A 17879-nucleotide genomic window follows, 5' to 3' on the forward strand; every position below is an offset into this window, starting at 1 on the left:
GCACTCATCTTCTCAGGGGTGGGGTCCGCCGCACCGCGCAGGATGCCAGCTGTTGCTCCCAGTCTGGCACCCTCAGGACGAGGTGGGCAGGAGCTCACTGGGTGCAGAACCCGGGTACGACCGCGAGCCCTGGGTTTGAATCCCTCCGCTTTGGCTGCCTGGCCCCTCTCTGAGCCTCAGTTTCCTCATCTGGGAGGTAAAATGCTGTTCACCCCTAAGGGTTGTTTGTTGTTGTCTTTTAAAATTACTTATTTGTTTTTGGCTGCGTTGGGTCTTCGTTGCTGCGCACGGGCTTTCTCTAGTTGCAGCGAGCGGGGGCTACTCTTCGTTGCGGTGCACGGGCTTCTCGTTGCGGTGGCTTCTCTTGTTGTGGAGCACGGGCTCTACACGTGCGGGCTTCAGTAGTTGTGGCATGCAGGCTCAGTAGTTGTGGCTCGCGGGCTCTAGAGCACAGGCTCAGTAGTTGTGGCGCACGGGATTAGGTGCTCCGCGGCATGTGGGATCTTCCCAGACCAGGGCTCGAACCCGTGTCCCCCGCACTGGCAGGCGGATTCTTAACCACTGCACCACCAGGGAAGCCCTATCCCTAAGGTTTTGATGATGATGATGAATATTAGTTACCGTTAACTGGGCATTAACGACCTCCCAGCACTTTACACGGATTACATGGATTACCGCGTTTAAGCAGCACAGCCACCGTCCCCGTTTTACAGATGAGGAAACCGAGGCACAGAGAGTTAAAGCAGACATTCCCAAGGGCACAGATCCAGAAGGAGTGGAGCTTGGATTTGACCCCGTGTCTGCTCCACTCCTGACTCCTCCCTGTGCCCCCATATCCACGGCCTCCACAAGGCTGTCTGTGGAGCTCCTGTGCGTCCTTAGCTGAAAGCCCAGCCTGCCTTGAAGGGGTGCAGGGGTGCTGGCAGGGGGGTGGGCTGGGTCTCTTCATGCAGGAGCAGCCTCAGCTTTGGTCGGGGGGGCACCACTGAAACCCAGGGTGACATCTTGGGAGGTCCCAGCTGGGGCATCTGGATTCATTCAGCAAATAAACATGGGACACCAGTTAAACTTGAATTTCAGATCATCAGTCAGATCATTTCTAGTATAAGCATGTCCCATGTAATATGTCTCTAAAAATTACTTGTTCACGTGAAATTCAGATTGAACTGGGCGTCCTGTGTTTTATCTGACAGCCCTGTCGCCAACCCACAAGTGGGAGTGGCAGTAAGCTGGGGGTGAGAGGTCCCTGCAACAGCAGCCTACGCCCAGCTTGCACTGGCCACAGGGAGACCACTGTCCAGGCAGACGGGTCTGGCCTTAAAGGGCCAGCTTCCCGCAGGCCACCCACCCCAGGCAGGGGAGGGGCCGTCCAGGACCAAGAGGCTAGTCTAGGTTCCTTCTCACAACCCCAGGTGCAAGCCCTGGGTCTCTGCCCCAGCGTGGGCAGCTGCAACCTGAGGCAAGAAAAGGTGTAGGTTGGGGCGAGGGGTGGGGGGGGGGAGGAGGGAAGAGGGTGGGGAGCCGCACTCTGTGGAGTGTCATTTAATTTGCATAACTACCTATGGCAGGAGAAATATAGACCCATCCCATGGGAGTCACACAGCCTATAAGTAGAGCAAGAATATGGGCCCAGTGCTGCTGAGTTTATTTTATTATGAAAAATACATAGATAACTGGGCTTCCCGCTGGCGCAGTGGTTAAGAATCCGCCTGCCAACGCAGGGGACACGGGTTCGAGCCCTGGTCTGGGAGAATCCCACATGCCGCGGAGCAGCTAAGCCCGTGTACCACAACTACTGAGCCCGCGTGGCACAGCTACTGAAGCCCGTGCGCCTAGAGCCCGTGCTCCGCAACAAGAGAAGCCACCGGAGTGAGAAGCCCGCGAACCGCAACGAAGAGTAACCCCCGCTCGCCACAACTAGAGAAAGCCCGCGTGCAGCAACGAAGACCCAATGCAGCCAAAAATAAAATAAAATAAATTTTGTTTTTTTAAAAAAGATACATAGATAACATAAAACTTGCCACTTGAACCATTTTTCGGTGCACAGTTCAGTGGCATTAGTCATACTCAGAATGTCGTACAGCCATCACCTCTATCTATTTTCAAGACTTTCGCGTCACTGCAGACAGAAACTCTGTACCCATTAAGCAATAATTCCCTGCTCCCCTCGCCCCGCCCCATCCGCACCATCTACTTTCCGTGTCTCTGAGTTTGACTCCTAGGTATCTCATGTAAGTGAAATCAAATAGTGTGTGTCCTTTTGTGCCTGGTTTATCTCACCTAGCAGAGTGTCCTCAAGGTTCGTCCACATTGTAGCAAATAGCGGAACTGCCCGTCCTTTTGAAGGCTGAATAATGTTTCATTGTTTGGATGGACCACATTGTCTTTGGCTATTGTGAATAATGCTGCTGTGCACATGGGTGTGCAATGTTGATTCTTTTGGAGATACCAGGCCTGCCAGTTTTCATGCCTTAAGGTGTCCTTGCTGAGTGGTCTTCCCAACTCTTCTTGGATGCCTCCAGCAATGGGGATCTCACTATCTTCCAAGGCAGCCTCATCAGTAGCCAATTTGTAGCCTGGATCTGTGTCCTTGTAGCTGCCCCTTATGGGCCCCATGAGCCCTGTTTGGAGCTGCTCACCCAGGATGTGTTTCTTCCTTCTTCTCTTCCACCCCCCGCCTCCGTGTCTTCCCAGGTTGGGCATTCTGCCCACGTGGCCTGGGGAGCCCTGCAGGTCACTCCTGACTGCCTCAGCCTCTTACTCCTCCCATCGGCCTCCGCGACCTCTAAGAGAGAGAGAACAAAATCCAACCGTGGGAAGCAGGAGGGAAGGGTCTTTAAACACACTATCAGTGGCAGGAATCATAAAATCACCTGTGGTCTGATGGTCTGTCTACCTCGATGTAAACCTCGCCGAGTTGCCCCAAGACAGGGCAGACCATGACAGCTGCGTTGCCCTCCCGCACTCAAGCTCACCCTCTCCTGTGTCTCCGCAGGGACCTACCAGGGCCAGTGGGTCGGCGGCATGCGTCAGGGCTATGGCGTGCGGCAGAGCGTCCCCTACGGCATGGCAGCAGTCATCCGCTCGCCCCTGAGGACCTCCATCAACTCCCTGCGCAGCGAGCACACCAACGGCGCCGCACTGCACCCCGACGCCTGCCCCGCTGTGGCCAGTAGCCCAGCCGTGTCCCGGGGGGGCTTCGTGCTCGTGGTGCACAGCGACTCTGAGATCCTCAAGAGCAAGAAGAAGGGGCTGTTCCGGCGCTCGCTGCTGAGCGGGCTGAAGCTACGCAAGTCGGAGTCCAAGAGCAGCCTGGCCAGCCAGCGCAGCAAGCAGAGCTCCTTCCGCAGCGAGGCCGGCATGAGCACCGTCAGCTCCACGGCCAGCGACATCCACTCCACCATCAGCCTGGGCGAGGGCGAGGCCGAGCTGTCGGCCATCGAGGACGACACCGACGCCACCACCACCGAGACGTACGTGGGCGAGTGGAAGAGCGACAAGCGCTCGGGCTTCGGCGTGAGCCAGCGCTCGGACGGGCTCAAGTACGAGGGCGAGTGGGCTGGCAACCGGCGGCACGGCTACGGCTGCATGACCTTCCCCGACGGCACCAAGGAGGAGGGCAAGTACAAGCAGAACATCCTCGTGAGCGGCAAGCGCAAGAACCTCATCCCGCTGCGTGCCAGCAAGATCCGCGAGAAGGTGGACCGGGCCGTGGAGGCGGCCGAGCGGGCGGCCACCATCGCCAAGCAGAAGGCGGAGATCGCGGCCTCCAGGTAGGAGGGCGGGGGCGGCGCGGGGAGGCGCGGGGCGGTTCTGCGTCACGGGGCCTGGTTTGCTTGGTTGTGCTGCCCGGGTTGAGGGCTACACTGGTGTTTCTCAAACTGTGCCCTGCGGAGCCCTGGGGTTCCTCAGAGGTTCCCAGAGGTGCAGCAAGGAAATGGTTGATCTGAGGGGGTTCTGGGTCTTACAGCCTCCCCTCAAAGGGAGCAGACCTCCCTTCCTCTCTTTTACTTGTTCTGTATGCTGGTGTTTAATGTAAAACATTGATGGATAAAGATGGTGGCCGTTCTGCTTGGTAACATGCATAGGACGGCTGCGGGCTGAGAGAAACATGTGCTGCCTCCGCGGCCGCACTCCCAGGTGGGCACGGAGTGCCCACTGCTGCAGGGACGTGGGAGCAGGGTGGCAGCTGTCCCGGCCACCCCAGCCCGAGGCCCAGATTCCCCGATTCCCCATGGGCCCTGGATTCGGCACCAGCTGGACAGACGGGCTGTGGGCACTGGCCTGGGGCTCACTTGAGGCTTGGCGCTGTAGGCCAATAGCTGTTCTGAATGGGATGCAGGACTTACTGCATTTAGGGTTCAGCGGGGCCACCAGGCCCTAAGCAGTGGCTCCGGAGCTGACCATTGGCTCCGTGTTGGATGTTGAGGTGTCTTTGGTGTTGGTACAGGGGTGGGGGCTTCAGAGCTGGAAGAAGGGGCCCTGGGTCCCCCTGGGAAGCACAGAGGTGAGTGTGTGAGCCTGGGTCTGCCCCCCTCGGCTGTGGGCAGCGGGAACCTCCAGCCACAGCTTGAAGGAAGCTGCCCCATTGCAAGCCAAGGCCCCCAGGTGGCCATGCTCCTGGATTCTAAGGAAACAGTTCCTAACTTGAGTTCCTCGAGAGCTTCCCACCGCCGTCCCCTTTCCTGGGTCCAGGTAAGGCCCTCGGGTCCGCGCTGAGAGTCGTGGGGCCTGGGACGGGGATCTGGTGTGGCTCTAAATGCCTTAGGCTGCCCGGGCAGGAGGTGTTCAGGAGGACAGACGCTGAGTCTTTCTGGATGATTCTGTATTCCCGGCAAGGGGCAGGCCTGGAGTTATTCCTGGGAGACGCCCAGCTCAGTTACAGTTCAGGCCTTCCCAGCCTTGTCACTAATAAAACTTAAGCTCGTTTGGTTCTGGTCTCCAGTGACCTTTGATCCACACTGAAAGAACAGAAAAGGTGGCTGTCGGTTGTTGGCAGACTATCTGAGGTCTTGGAAATGAAACCCATTCCAAGAAGCTGAAGGGGAGATGGAATTACTACCTTGAATGTCGGGGTCCCGCACCGCTCTGTTCACCCCTTCCTACTCCCCCAGAAGTGTTCAGGCCGCATGAACAGAAGCAGCATTTATGACCGCTCATCTGGTATCTTAAGATCAACTTTGGTTCCATAGTGACTTTTTCCATTATACATGTAACACTTGCTCGGTATGGAAAAGGCAGGGAGCCGCAGCCGCAGGGCGGGTCTCACGCGTCACCCAGAGACTCCAGCTGGCGCTTGGCGTATTTCCTTCCTTCCAGTAGTTCGTCTGTTTGTCATCTTTGTGTTTGGTTGCCTCATTGACCTCAGTGGACCCAAGGCACTTTCCAGGGCAGGGGGACAGTGTCGTCAGACATTGAGGTGCCTGTGAGGCAGAACTAGGATTTCATGGACAGTGTTCCCCGGAACTGACTTTAAAGTCCGACACCCGGGCGAATTTCTTGAGACTGGGGACAGAGCACATATCTGTGGGAGGTGTTTTCTGACACCTCCCACGGAAACTGCGGGGGGCTGGTCTTCACGAAGGAGTCCGTGGAGGTGGTGGTGGTGTGGGTGGAGCTCAGAGCCAGCTCCCTAAGGAGCCCCACCTGGGACAGGCTTCCCACCTCTCACCTGTGAGATGAGAGCGGCGGCTGCCCGCCTGCCGCAGAGGCCTGGGAACTTCCCTGACAACGGCTCCGTGTATCGGGTGCTGGCTCGCTGAGACGTCCAGCCTGGGCCCATCACTGCTGAGCAGCCCGGGGGAGGTGCTCGCTCTCTCTGGGCCACAGGTTCCTTGCGGAAGGATGGGATGGAGCGACATGCGGTGCCCTCAGCGTGTGTGGGGCCTGGCGTGCGCCGCTGTCAGCCTCCCAGGCGTCCCCTGAGCTGGGCTGGCCCCTCCCCTCCCGCCCCAGGCCTTGTGGGGAGGTGGGTGTGAATGCCACCCGTGGTGTGATCTCAGCCTTGCGGCTCTGTGGTGCCCGGGGTCACCTCTCGGAGGTGGGAGGGGACAGTGTCCTCGGTCACCACGACAGGATTGAGGCGAGCCTCCGTCCCAGGCTGTGGTGGGAGCTGCACTTACCGTGTTTCTCGATGAGCTTAGATTTGAAAAACAAGAAAGAAGAGAAAAGGAGGAGAAGGACCAGCGGCGGCTGTCCTGGAGAGTGAAGCCAGCGGGTGCGGGCGGGTCGGTTTGGTGTGTCCTCGTCGTGATGCCTGGGACCTTCCCTGGAGGGCGCCTGCAGTGAGGACAGGGGCGCAGGCTTTCCTGGGAAACGGCGGTGGCACGGAGCTCGGGGTCTGAGAGGGGGTCCCGTTACGTCCGTTTCAGGGCGGACCGCACCTGTAGCTTCTAAGGGCTGGGCCCTGGCCCCGCCACTGAGATGGGTTCCCAGCATGGTTTCCAGCATCCCTGCCCCCGGTGTGCGCTGGGATCACCTGGGGGCAGACGCACAGGCGGCCCACCCCCGAGATGCTGAGCTCCTTGCTGGGGCTGCCGCCTGGGCTTCAGAGCCCTTCGAAAGCTCTCCAGGTGATTCTCAGGTGCCCTCGGCACCCTCAGGAGGTGTATAGCATGCAGATGGCCGGGCCCCACCCCCAGAGCTTCTGCCTTAGCAGATCTGGGTGGGGCCTGAGAACCTGCATTCCTGAGGAGCTCCCGGGATGCCGGTCGTCGGGCAGGCCTGCCGCTCTTGTATCTCCGGGAGGCCCCAGGGAAGAGGAGATGTGCGCAGACATGCCTGTGAGCAAAGGCGGGAGGTGGAGGAGGTCCCTGCCCCGTCAGGGTCGAAGTGGGAGCCGGGGCTGAGGGGAAGCTGAGGGGAAGGTGTCCCAGACAGGTCGGTCTGGGCGAGGCAGACGGCGTCAGAGGCCCTGCCGTGCCCCAGCTGTGACTTCTCGGCGTCGTGTCTGCGCAGGAGCCCGTTTTGAATGAATGAGTGAATAACTGCTCAGGCTCCACCCCCTCACGTTGTCAGGGGCCCCGGCCACCTCCTTTGGCTCTGGGTCCTGCACGTGTGGCCCTGGCCACGGTGGGGCAGGGGACCACCAGGCCAGGCTCCCGAGAGGGCTGAGGGTCCCTTCTTGCTTCTCGGCGCCCGCAGGTTCTCCAGGGTGCGAGGCAACCCCGCCCCCCACCCCGGGGTCCAGCAAGGCAGCGTCTGCTGGTAAAGTTCACGGGAGAGAACTGCGAGTTCCTGTGGGTTTAGTCTGTCTCGGGGCCGGGCCCGCCCTCCCGCAAACACGGGCCAGTCCTGATCCGGGCGCGCTGCTGCGCCTCGCGGGTCCCCTGGCTCCACGGAGGGGAGGAGAGAGAAATCCACCGCCCCAGGGTCCTGCGTTGTGGGGATTATGTGACAACTCGCTGTCCCACCTGGACACCCTGCAGGTACCAGGTCCGCGCCCGAACGTGCCCTTTCAGAGGGGCAGGGGCTGGATGGTAGAACAGGCGCTCGTGTACCCCCCCCACCCCACCCCGCCTCTTGGCCTGGTGCCCTCTGGTGCTACACCCGCAGCCTGGAGCTGGGAGCCACCTCTGCTTCCCGGGAGTGACCTCTGTGCTTGGGGCTGAGTGGGGAGCAGCTGCAGGCAGGGCGGCTGTGCTGCTCCAGGATCTCTTGCTCCCCGAGGGGCGGGCAGCCCTGGACGGCCCGGGTACGGGGGCAGGAGGTGGGGGCAGCCGGGGCACCCGCTTCTGCACGTTGAGGCTGCTGGGCGGTCGGGGCGGTGGACGGCATCGTGGCCCCGGGCCCGCGTGCGGCCGTCAGCTGACGCCCCTGTCTCGTGATGCTTTGCTGAGTGAGCAGAATCGCGGTGGGTGGAGCTGGGAGGGACCTTGACCAGACGTTTAGGTGTGGAAGATGACAGTTCTTGGCACGCGGGCAGCCGTTCCTCTCTCCCGCACCCACGGCAGACGTGGCTAATTGACGGCTGCGCTCAGAATCCTCACGCCAGGCAGTCCAGCCCTTCTGAAGGTCGGAGGTCATCCCTGGCAGCACGGTGGGAGAGTGGACCCTGCAGGCAGCGTGCCTGAGAGCCGGGCCCCGTGCCAGCCAGGCAGTGGCCCAGGCGGGACTAGAGCTCACATCTCGGGCGCTGCCTACTGCCCTGTTCCTGTTCTCGGCCCCTTCAGACCTGCACCAGATTCTGGGGACCCTAACTGTGAATAGGGGGGTGCTGGCTGGCTTCCTTAAAGTGCTGTCCAGATACAGCCCTGCCCCTGGGCCAGGCAGGGTTTGGCGTATGAAACCTCGGGTGAGGCCTATTCGGGGAAGGGCTTCCAAATCCCCAGTCGCTTTTTTTTCTTTTTTTTCCCCCAATTATTCCACATAACTGTATTGAATGTCAGGAACTACCTGAAGCATTGAATACAAAGATAAGTAAGACGTGGTTCCAGCCATTTAGGGAACTTAGTCCACAAGTTTAACATTTATATTAGCAGATATTCTGCTGACTTCAGGAAGGTCTTGTCTTGGTTTTTAAAAAAAAAGAAATAAAAACGATGTCATTCTTTTTCTTACTGTAACGTTGCTGTGCACAGTCGCTTATTTTATGCCTGGCCCTGCGTTGGCACCTGTCTGGGCCTCAGGGCGACCTGTTCGCGTTAAGCTTTCTGCTGTGGCGTCTCTGCCCCTGAGTTATGGATCTCCACCAGGCTGTCCCCAGAGCCCTGGGTGCAGGGGGACAGCGCACAAGACCCCCTGTGGGGTCTCCCAGACCCGGAGGGTGGATTATTGCCCGGAGATTGCCTGGGGCTCTCTAAACTGGGGCATCTTTCCATCTTAAAGGAAACAAAATATCGGAGGATCTGAAAGTGGGGGGCGGGTAGTGGTGTATTATTGTTTTAAAATATGTACCTATCATTCCTTGTTAAAACGTTAAGAGTCATATATCCCTGTAAAAAATGTTAACGCAACGAGGCAGACCGGTATCAAGTAACCGTGTCGCACCGTGGGCTGTCCATCTCCTTAGAGGGAATCACGGTTTTTTCAACACGTGTACAGGTAGGTGTGTCACACCTACATGATTCCCGGTTACGGTGATGGAATTGTACTCGACTTGTTTTATAGCTCGTTTTTCTTTTCCCCTCACTTTTATCCGGGACCGCTTTCCATGTCAGGTATGTTTCCTTAGCAGCTGCATCATATTCCATGGTGTGGAGGTACCACCGCGGTCCAACTTATTCTGCTAACAAATGTTTCAGATGCGCCCCATCTCTCAGTCTCACACACAAGGCTGCAGAGGCTGTCCCCTGTCCTCCGCGCCGCACCCCCCGAGCTGCTGGCAGGGGTCTTTCTCACCATGATGCCGCAGAGCAGGCACGGCTGAGTGACGTGTGCATTTAAAGATTGTAGAAGCTGCTGCCACGTTGCCTGGCCAAAGGCTGCAGCAGTTTACCTTGGCTGGGTGGGAAGGCTCCGGGAGGGGGAGGTGGGGCGGCCTTGAGTGGCTGCTCTGTCATCGAGGGGTTTCTCCCTGCGGTAGGCCGATAACAGCCCCCCAAAGCATCCCCATGATGATAATTCCTGGAACCTGTGGGTGTGTGACCGTCTGCGGCAAAGGGGACTTGGCAGATACGGTTACATTGGGATCTTGAGATGAAGAGATTCTGCAGGATTACCTGGGTGGGGGGCCCAGTATCGTCACAGGGGTCCTTAGTAGCGGGTGGCAGGAGGTCAGAGTCAGAGCCGTGATGATGGAAGTGGAGGTTACGGTGATGTGGCCACGAGCCAAGGGATACAGGCGCCTCCAGACTCTGGAAGAGGCCAGGAAACAGATTCTCCTCTGGAGCCTCCAGAGGGAACCAGCCCTGCGACACCTTGATTTCGGCCCATAAGACAGGCTCGTTTTGGACTTCTGACCCCCGGATCTATAAGGGAATAAATGCATGGTGCCCTGAGCCACTGCGTATGTGGTGAATTGCTACAGCTCCGTAGGAAACCCATAGGCTCCCGGCTGTAGCCGAGGGTGGGGTATATCCCCGGTGTCCCCCTTCTGGAGCGGGCATGCCTGTCCCCTTCTCGCTCCCACCAGGCGGCCTGCTCTGCAGCCGTGCTTCCAGGTCCTGCGGATTTGGGCTCTCTGCGGCTTCCTGCCTCCGGGGGAGGGCCGGCCATGTGCCGGGACAGGCCTTCTGGTGGGCGACAGCCATCTGTTCCGGCTCTGCCCTCCCAACGTTAAAAAAAAAGGAACAGGAGAGACTGGGGGAGTGGGGTGCTAGGTCCTGAGAAATGCCTGCATTGGGGACCAGCCCGAGGGCTCCCTGGGGGTGAGAGGCTGCTGCCTCTGGGGCCACGTGTGCCCCAAACTTGGGCTCCGTCCCGGAGATCCAGGAACCCTTGGCCTTGGGCCTGTGTCTCGCGTCTGTAAGGTGCTTCCCGGGGCCTGGCAGGTGTCGTCTTGGGGTGCCAGCTTCTGCCCACACCTCTGTCACCTCCGGTCAGCACGCGTGGGCTTGGGGATTCGGGCTGTCAGATGGGATTAGGGTCGTTGCCCGCCTTGCTCTGTGCCACTTGTCAGACAGGACGCACGGGGCCTCTTACTCACCTGCAGGCAGCTTTCCCACCTGGCATCAGAAGGGCACATGGGGTGAGATGCCCTGGCCCTGGCCTGGGGTTCTGGGGCAGTTGAACCTACCTTCCACTGAACTCACCCCTTCACAAGAGAAGCTGTTGTCTCTCACACGGCCCTGGAGAAAGGGGTTCCCAAATGGTCTTGGTGAGCTGTCCCCAGGCTTGGAGACAGTAGGGATTTTTTTCCTCTAAATCTAAACCCAAACCCTCCTGTTACAGCTGGAGCCGGTTTCTTTCCCATCTTGGAGGGAAATGGTAAACGATTCCACTGTTAGTAGTGCTGTGGCCTCAGGCAAGGTGCATAAACTCCCTGGGCCTTCACTTTCAACTCTGTAAAATGGGTTGAAGAGAGCGTGTGCCTGGCAGGGTCATTGTGAAGAGTGACACATCACCAGGAAAGACGGGACACCAGGCTGCCTTTGTCAGAGCAGGCGGGGGTGGGGGATATAGGGAAGACTCCCCTGCCCTTGACTCCTGGGCCGCCGTGGAGCCTCAGTCTCCCCACCTGAGTGAAGGGGCTCCCTAGGCGCGGGGACTGCCATATCCACACTGGTCAGATCTGAGGAGTTTAATTTGAGGGGTTTTTTTCTTTTTCTTTTTGGCTACGTCGGGTCTTAGTTGCGGCGCGCGGGACCTTCATTGAGGCACGCAGGATCTTTCTTTGTGGCATGCGGGCTTCTCTCTAGTTGTGGTGTGCAGGTTTTCTCTTTTCTAGCTGCGGTGCGTGGGCCCCAGGGCGTGTGAGCTCTGTAGTTGTGGCGTGCGGGCTCCAGAACGCGTGGGCTCTGTAGCCGGCGGCACTCGGGCTCTAGCTGTCCCGCGGCATGTGAGGTCTTAGTTCCCTGACCAGGGATCGAACCTGCGTCCCCTGCATTGGAAGGAGGATTCTTTACCACTGGACCACCAGGGAAGCCCCTAATTTGAGTTTAAACTGAGACGTTTCATCAGATGGAAGTTCAGTCCAGCCTGTGGTAGGTTACATGTTTGTTCCGCATTCCCCATGCCCTTGGCCATGTGACTGTGGTCCCTTCCCACTGGAGGCTCGGCCACGGGCTTTGTTTGGTCCGTGGGACCGGCCTGGAGTGACGGAGGGTCCATCCCAGGCTGAGGCCCTGGGACGCTCCGTGTGTTTCTGCTCACCCGCCTTGTAATTCTGCCATCGCCATGACAACACGCCCTGGGAGCCCCCATCCCTGGGGGTGAGGGACACTTGGGAAGACCTGATGCACGAGCAAGAATAAGTGATTATTTTAAGCCACCTACTTTGGGGGGGCGGGGTTGTTAAACAGCGATGTTTGGCATCACTGGCTCTACAGCCTTCAGTGGGTGGTTCTGGAGGGAAGAAAGGAGTGTCTTCACTGTGCCTGTCTGCACACACCATGGGCTCTGGGCCACACTGGACCTATTGGTCCTTTTTGGAAACACTCCCGGTCCTTTATATGAGTGTCCTGGGGCTGCTGTATCAAAGCGCCTCAAACTGGGTGGCCTAAAACCACAGAAATGTTCTCTCCCAGTCCTGGAGCCGCAAGTCCAAAGTCAGGGTGTTGTAGGGTTGCAATCCCTCCGGAGGCTCTAGGGGAGGGTCCTTCCTGCCTCTTCCAGCTCCTGGGGGCTCCAGGTGTCCTTGGCTGGTGTCTGCATCCCTCCAATCCCTGCCTCTGTGTCTGTCCTTCCTTCTTATAAAGACACGTCACTGGATTTAGGGACACCTTCATCCAGTGTGACCTTATCCTAATTACATCCACCAAGACCCCATTGCAAATAAGGTCACAGTCTGAGGTTGCAAGTGGATGTGAACTTGGGGGTCTGCGCTCTGCACAGCTGCACCACGGCCGCTGCTCCCGTGGTCATGGATGCCTTTCTTCCTCCTGCTTCACCTTGACCTCCTGCCTCTGGCGCCAGGCCTGCCCTCTAGAGGGCTTGGAGCAGAACTTACTACTCTCCTGGGTAGCCCCTCCCCCGCCGCCAGTAGTTGTGTCTTTGGGTCTCAGGGTCTTATGTGCTCCTGGGTCGTGTGCTCCAAGCTCAGAGGCGCTGCTTGTGCTTCCCCAGCTTTTTCTAACCATGAACATCTTCCGTGAGAGGCTACCGTATCCTCATCTAAGGGGTGTGTGTGTGTGTGTGTGTGTGTGTGTGTGTGGACTTTGCAGATGGTTTGGCGGAATGGAAGGGGGTTTCTTTGGTCGCTGTTTGCCGACCAGGCTGTTTGCACAGTGCCCGGCCTCTGCTCCAGCAGGAGCTTCAGGCTTTGTCTGCTGTCAGCTTCCCCCATCCCCGCCGCCACCTCAGACTCTGTCCCGGCCTCCCTTTGCCTCTCCCAAGACCTATTAGTGGGCTCTGCCAGGTGGGGGGTCATCTTCTCCCAGCCTGTCTGGTACCCGGAGAAGTCATACCACGTGAGCATGGAAGTTACGGATTTGATCGTAACGGCAGGGAGTCAGGAGGGAGAAACGGAGGGAGGAACAGAACAAGATCGGAAATGGGAACATCTCACGCGTAAGCACCTCTCTGAACTTAGTTTCCATTGTGAAAAGACCTATGCGTTTTGCATAATGGAGCTCCTAAATGTATATATTTTAGGGGATTTTGAATAGTCATCTTGACCACTTGAGGTTTTCTCGAAACCTAAAGTCTGTGTAAAACGTGACTTGGCCCTATTAATCAGGACTCTGCTGCAAGCAATAGAATCGTAGCTCAAATTAGCTGAAGCAGAAGGGGACTGTAGGGGACTTCCCTGGTGGTGCAGTGGCTAAGAATCCGCCTGCCAATGCAGTGGACATGGGTTCGAGCCCTGATCCGGAAAGATCCCACACGCCGTGGAGCAACTAGGCCCGTGCGCCACAACTACTGAGCCTGTACTCTAGAGCCCGTGGGCCACAACTGCTGAGCCCGTGCACCACAACTACTGAAGCCCGCGCGCCTAGAGCCCGTGCTCCACACAAGAGAAGCCACTGCAGTGAGAAGCCCATGCGCTGCAACAAAGAATAGCCCCCGCTGGCCACAACTAGAGAAAGCCCACGTGCAGCAACAAAGACCCAATGCAGCCATAAATAAATAAATAAATAGATAGATGGATAAAATTTGTATAAAAAAAAAAAGAAAGAAAGGGACCGTATTGGCTCCCATTTCCTGTGTTGGCTTCAGGCAGAGCTGGATTCAGGAGTTCAGATAAGGTCAGGGCTCTGTCTCTCTTGGTTTTGCTTTCCCCTGTGTGATAATTTCATTCTCCAGCAGGTTTTCCGTGTGTGGTGGGAAAGGCCACCAGGTCTGCGTTCACATAACCCTTAGAGTTCTCGATCCCGGCGGGAAAGAGAGACTGTTTTCCCCCAGGGTCCATCCAGTGATGGTCTGGAATGGCTCGGATTGGCTCTGCTGGACTCACCTGCCTACTTACTACCCACAAGGGATGGAATTTCCTGATTGGCCAGGCTGGGTCATGTGCCCACCTCCAATGTGACAGCGGTCAGAGGATGGACATCCTGATACCCCACCAGGACGTGTAGTGGGGGAGGGATGGTCCCTAATGGGGGGCGCTGGGCAAACAAACCATCCAGCTTCAGCAGGGAGCAGTACCGGCTCATGTTGTCATGTCCACGTGGAAAGTAGCAGTGCCTCCGCCACTCTTCTTTCTACGGAGACATATTCACGTACCATAAAAATTCCCCTTTTAAGGTGCGCAACTCAGTGGTCTCCAGTGTGTTCAGAGTCGTACAGCCGTCACTGCTGCTTTGAGAACATTTCCATCGCCCCAAAAGGAACCTGCACCCCTGTACCAGCCTCCCCCCCAGTCCCTGGCAGCCACAAACCTACAATCTGTCTGTGGATTTGCCTGTCCTGGACACTTCATGTAAGGGGAATTGTACGATATGTGGAATACGTGGTCTTCCATTTCTGGCTTCTTCATTCAGTGCAGTGCTGTCCGCGTTCATCCCTTTTGTCGTCTGTGTCTGCGCTTCCTTCTTTCTACGGCTGAGTAACATTCGTGGTACAGATGGACCCCATTTTGTCGATCCACTCACAAGTTGAGGGACATTTGGGTTGTTTCTACTTTTGTCTATTATGAATAGTGCTGCTGTGAACGTTTGTGCACAGATTTTGGGGTGGATGTCTGTTTTCAGTTCTCGTGGGTGGATACCTGGGAGAGGAGCTGCTGGGTCGTATGGCCATTCCAGGTTGAACTTTCTGAGGAGCTGCCCCACTCCTCCGCACGGTCTGCCTCTTCCGCGTTCCCGTCAGCACCGCACGAGGGTTCCCACGGCTCTGCGTCCTCGCTGACACTCGTTACGTGCGTCTCTGACTCTAGCCGTGATCCTGGGCGTGGAGCGGATCTCCTTCTGATTGCGTTTCGAGCGTCTTTCCCTGCGCTTGTCGGCCATCTGTGCGTCTTCCTGGCAGAACCGTCAGCAGCTTGGATTTTTAATAAATATTTGTGTCGTCTTGCCTGTGGGCTGTGTTTGCTAGTTGGAGGCACCCAGCCCATGGGGCCGAGCTGCCCTGGGCTCTGGCGGGGCCTCTGCAGGGTGGGCTGGGTTCGGCCGGCACTGAGGGAGGGGCCCCTTCCCCAGCAGCCTGCTCTGCACTGACCCGCCTGACTCGGAGCCCTCGGCCGGCAGTGCTGTCCTGGGGGAGCAGCAGGGCCACCCTGGGGACAGACCTGACTCTTCTGCAGTTGTCACCAGGGAGACCAGGTCCCTCCTGCCCCGAAGCCCTGGTGAGCTCATCTTCTAGAGGAAGCAGGGCCCTACCCCCACCCCCGCCCAGCTTGGATTCCCCGGGGACGGGGTCGAGACTGAAGCTGATTAAGACCCTGCCCCCTCCCTGAACCTCAGGTGCCGCCAAGCTCCTGGGACCTCGCAGGAGCATCAGGGACGCTGGAGGGTGTTTGTCGCTTGGCCTCTTTGGCTCCCGCACCCTCTCCCTTGAGCCCCCATCCCTGCCCTGGGCTCCTAGGATGCGGGAAGGGGAGGTGGAGGCAGGAGAGCCCCAGCTCTGCGTCTCAGGCCTCCGTGCCACACCCCAACCCCAGGGACTGGTGAGAGGCCACGTATATGGAAAGCGTAGCACAGTACCTATTGTGGGGGGCTTGCGCTGGGGTGAACCGTGCCCCCCCCAGAATCCATGTCCACCCAGAACCTCAGACGTGAGCTTGTCTGGAAATAGGGTCTTTGCAGGTGTAGTTTAAGATAAGGTCACACTGGGTGGGCCCTAAATCCAATGGCACGTGTCCTTATCGGAGGCCATGTGAGGACAGAGGCTGAGATGGAGGGACACAGCCACAAACCAGGTGTCACCGGGACCCCCAGGAGCTGGAGGGGCAGGAAGGACCCTCCCCCAGAGCCTCCGGAGGGAGGGTGGCCTTGTGACCCCTGGGTTTCAGGTTCTGGCCTCCAGGCTGTGAGAGAGTAAATCCTATCGTTTTGACCCACCCGGCGTGTGCAGCGGCCCCAGGACGCTGTACCTGCCCATACCGCCTGTGTGTCGTCTCCTCGGCTGTAAGAGGAGCTCTCCCACCTTCACGGGGACCCAGGGGCTGCCCGGCAGCCTTCCCCTTTTGACTTGGGCCCATTCATCACTTCCTCTCCATTTGGAAAACTGCCTTGAGTAGGAATTTTCCTGAGGAAATGAGGAAACTTAAGCAAAACAAGGCTTCGTCCCCTCCCCATCCTACCGCTGCTGTCCAGCCTGACTGTGCAGGGCTGGCTCTCTGCAGAGGCGGGTCCCCTCCTCCCTGGGTGCACAGCTGGGGGCGTCTCTGGGCTCCCCCTGCAGCGGGGTGGCCGCAAGCCAGGCGGGAGCCGGAGAGCCGGTGCAAATGACCCTCTGCTCCGGGCGCTTGGTTCCTTCCCTGTCACTCGGCTTCACCACAGTGTGGCCCAGAGCCGGTGTTGACCTGAACTCTGACCCACCCCTCCCCCAAGGTTCCTTCTGAAGAGAATTCCAGGCATCATACCCTTTCATCTATGAAAATTAAAATAATTTAAAAAAACGTAACCTCAATATCATCCCCCCCGAAATAACACCAATATCTAATATTAAAATCCAGCTGCGGTTCTCATTCTGCTGGCTGCCTCATTCTTAATTAGTTTATTTATTTAAATCAGGACTGAAATAATACCATGCACTGTAATTGGCTGATATGTCCCTGGTCTCTTAAGCTGCAGGTTCCCTCGCTGCCTTTCCTTTTTTAGATTTTTAATTTTTATTGGAGTATAGTTGATTTCTAATGTGTGTTAGCCCTCGCTGCATTTTTTCCCCTGCAGTTTGTTTGTTGAGAAAACCAAGTTGTTTGTCCTGTAGAATTTCCCACAGTCCGGGCTTTGCTGAGCGCCTCTGGGGGTGGGCTTAATAGGTCCCTCCGTCCCGAGGATTTCTGAAACCGGTAGTTAGACCGAGGGGTGTGATCTGGTTCTGCTTGCTTGTTTGTGTAAGAATATTTGCTGGGTGCTCTGAGCAGCTCTGAGGATAGCAGGACTTAAAGGCCGTCCTTTAAGCCTCTGGGTGAGGTCACTGGTCAGTTGTGGCCATTGCTGGGTCATGTTTCAGGAACACCTGGTTTTGGCTTTAAATGAACAAGATATAAGCATGGGTTGCATCCAAGCTGTTACCCATCGTTGGGCCTGTTTGTTACAGCACTCAGCCCAGCCTGACTGATGCATTGAGTGCTGAGCTGGTGCCTCTCCTGCTGCAGCATGTGTGTGGGGGAGGGTGGTTCCGGCCCTGCGCAGGCAGCTGGCTGGACCCCAGAGCCCCAGGCAATGAGGGCCCCTCCCCGCGTGGCTCATCTCCAGGCAAGCCTGGTACTGGTCCCTCTGCAGCCCTGCAGCCCTGCGCGTGGGTGAAGTGATTGCCTGGCTTCCGCCTGCCCAGAGAGGCAGCTGCTGGGAGGAGGGAGGTGGGGCTCTGCGCCCCCAGACTCTGAGACAAGACTCTCCTCCCGCTCCGGCCTGGGGGGGAGCCTTCCCTCACTCTTCCCTCAGCCACTCGTGATGTTACAATACACTTTCTTCTTCTTTTTACTCAACTGAAGAGTCAGATGGAAACACCGCCTCTAAGCCCCACCGCCCACGGGGGCCACTGCCCAGGGTCTTTCTTCCCGTTCACACAATGCACGTGCGTGCGTAGAGGAGGCATGTCATGTCGCTTCTGTAGTTCCAGAGTCACTCTGTATTCACAGACCCTTTTTGAACATTTCTGTGTGATACGCACACCCGCTAGAGGTACTTCTTCTCCGGAGGAAGCTGCCTTCTAGGGTGTTCTTCTTTAAAATC

At 57.7% G+C, this 17879-nt stretch overlaps 1 protein-coding gene across 2 annotated transcripts in view; it reads left to right on the top strand.

Annotated features, from left to right (window-relative positions):
- JPH3 (junctophilin 3) overlaps window positions 1–17879 on the top strand; it is a 157479-nt gene that overhangs the window by 106171 nt on the left and 33429 nt on the right. For both annotated transcript variants that reach the window (XM_060130264.1, XM_060130263.1), the window contains exon 2: window positions 2996–3773. In XM_060130264.1, coding sequence (XP_059986247.1) covers window positions 3025–3773 — 749 coding nt within the window. In that variant the 5' untranslated portion in view covers window positions 2996–3024. The remainder of the gene's footprint in view (window positions 1–2995; window positions 3774–17879) is intronic.

The sequence above is a fragment of the Lagenorhynchus albirostris genome, chromosome 19 (genome assembly GCF_949774975.1).
Source record: "Lagenorhynchus albirostris chromosome 19, mLagAlb1.1, whole genome shotgun sequence".
Lineage (NCBI taxonomy): Eukaryota > Metazoa > Chordata > Mammalia > Artiodactyla > Delphinidae > Lagenorhynchus > Lagenorhynchus albirostris.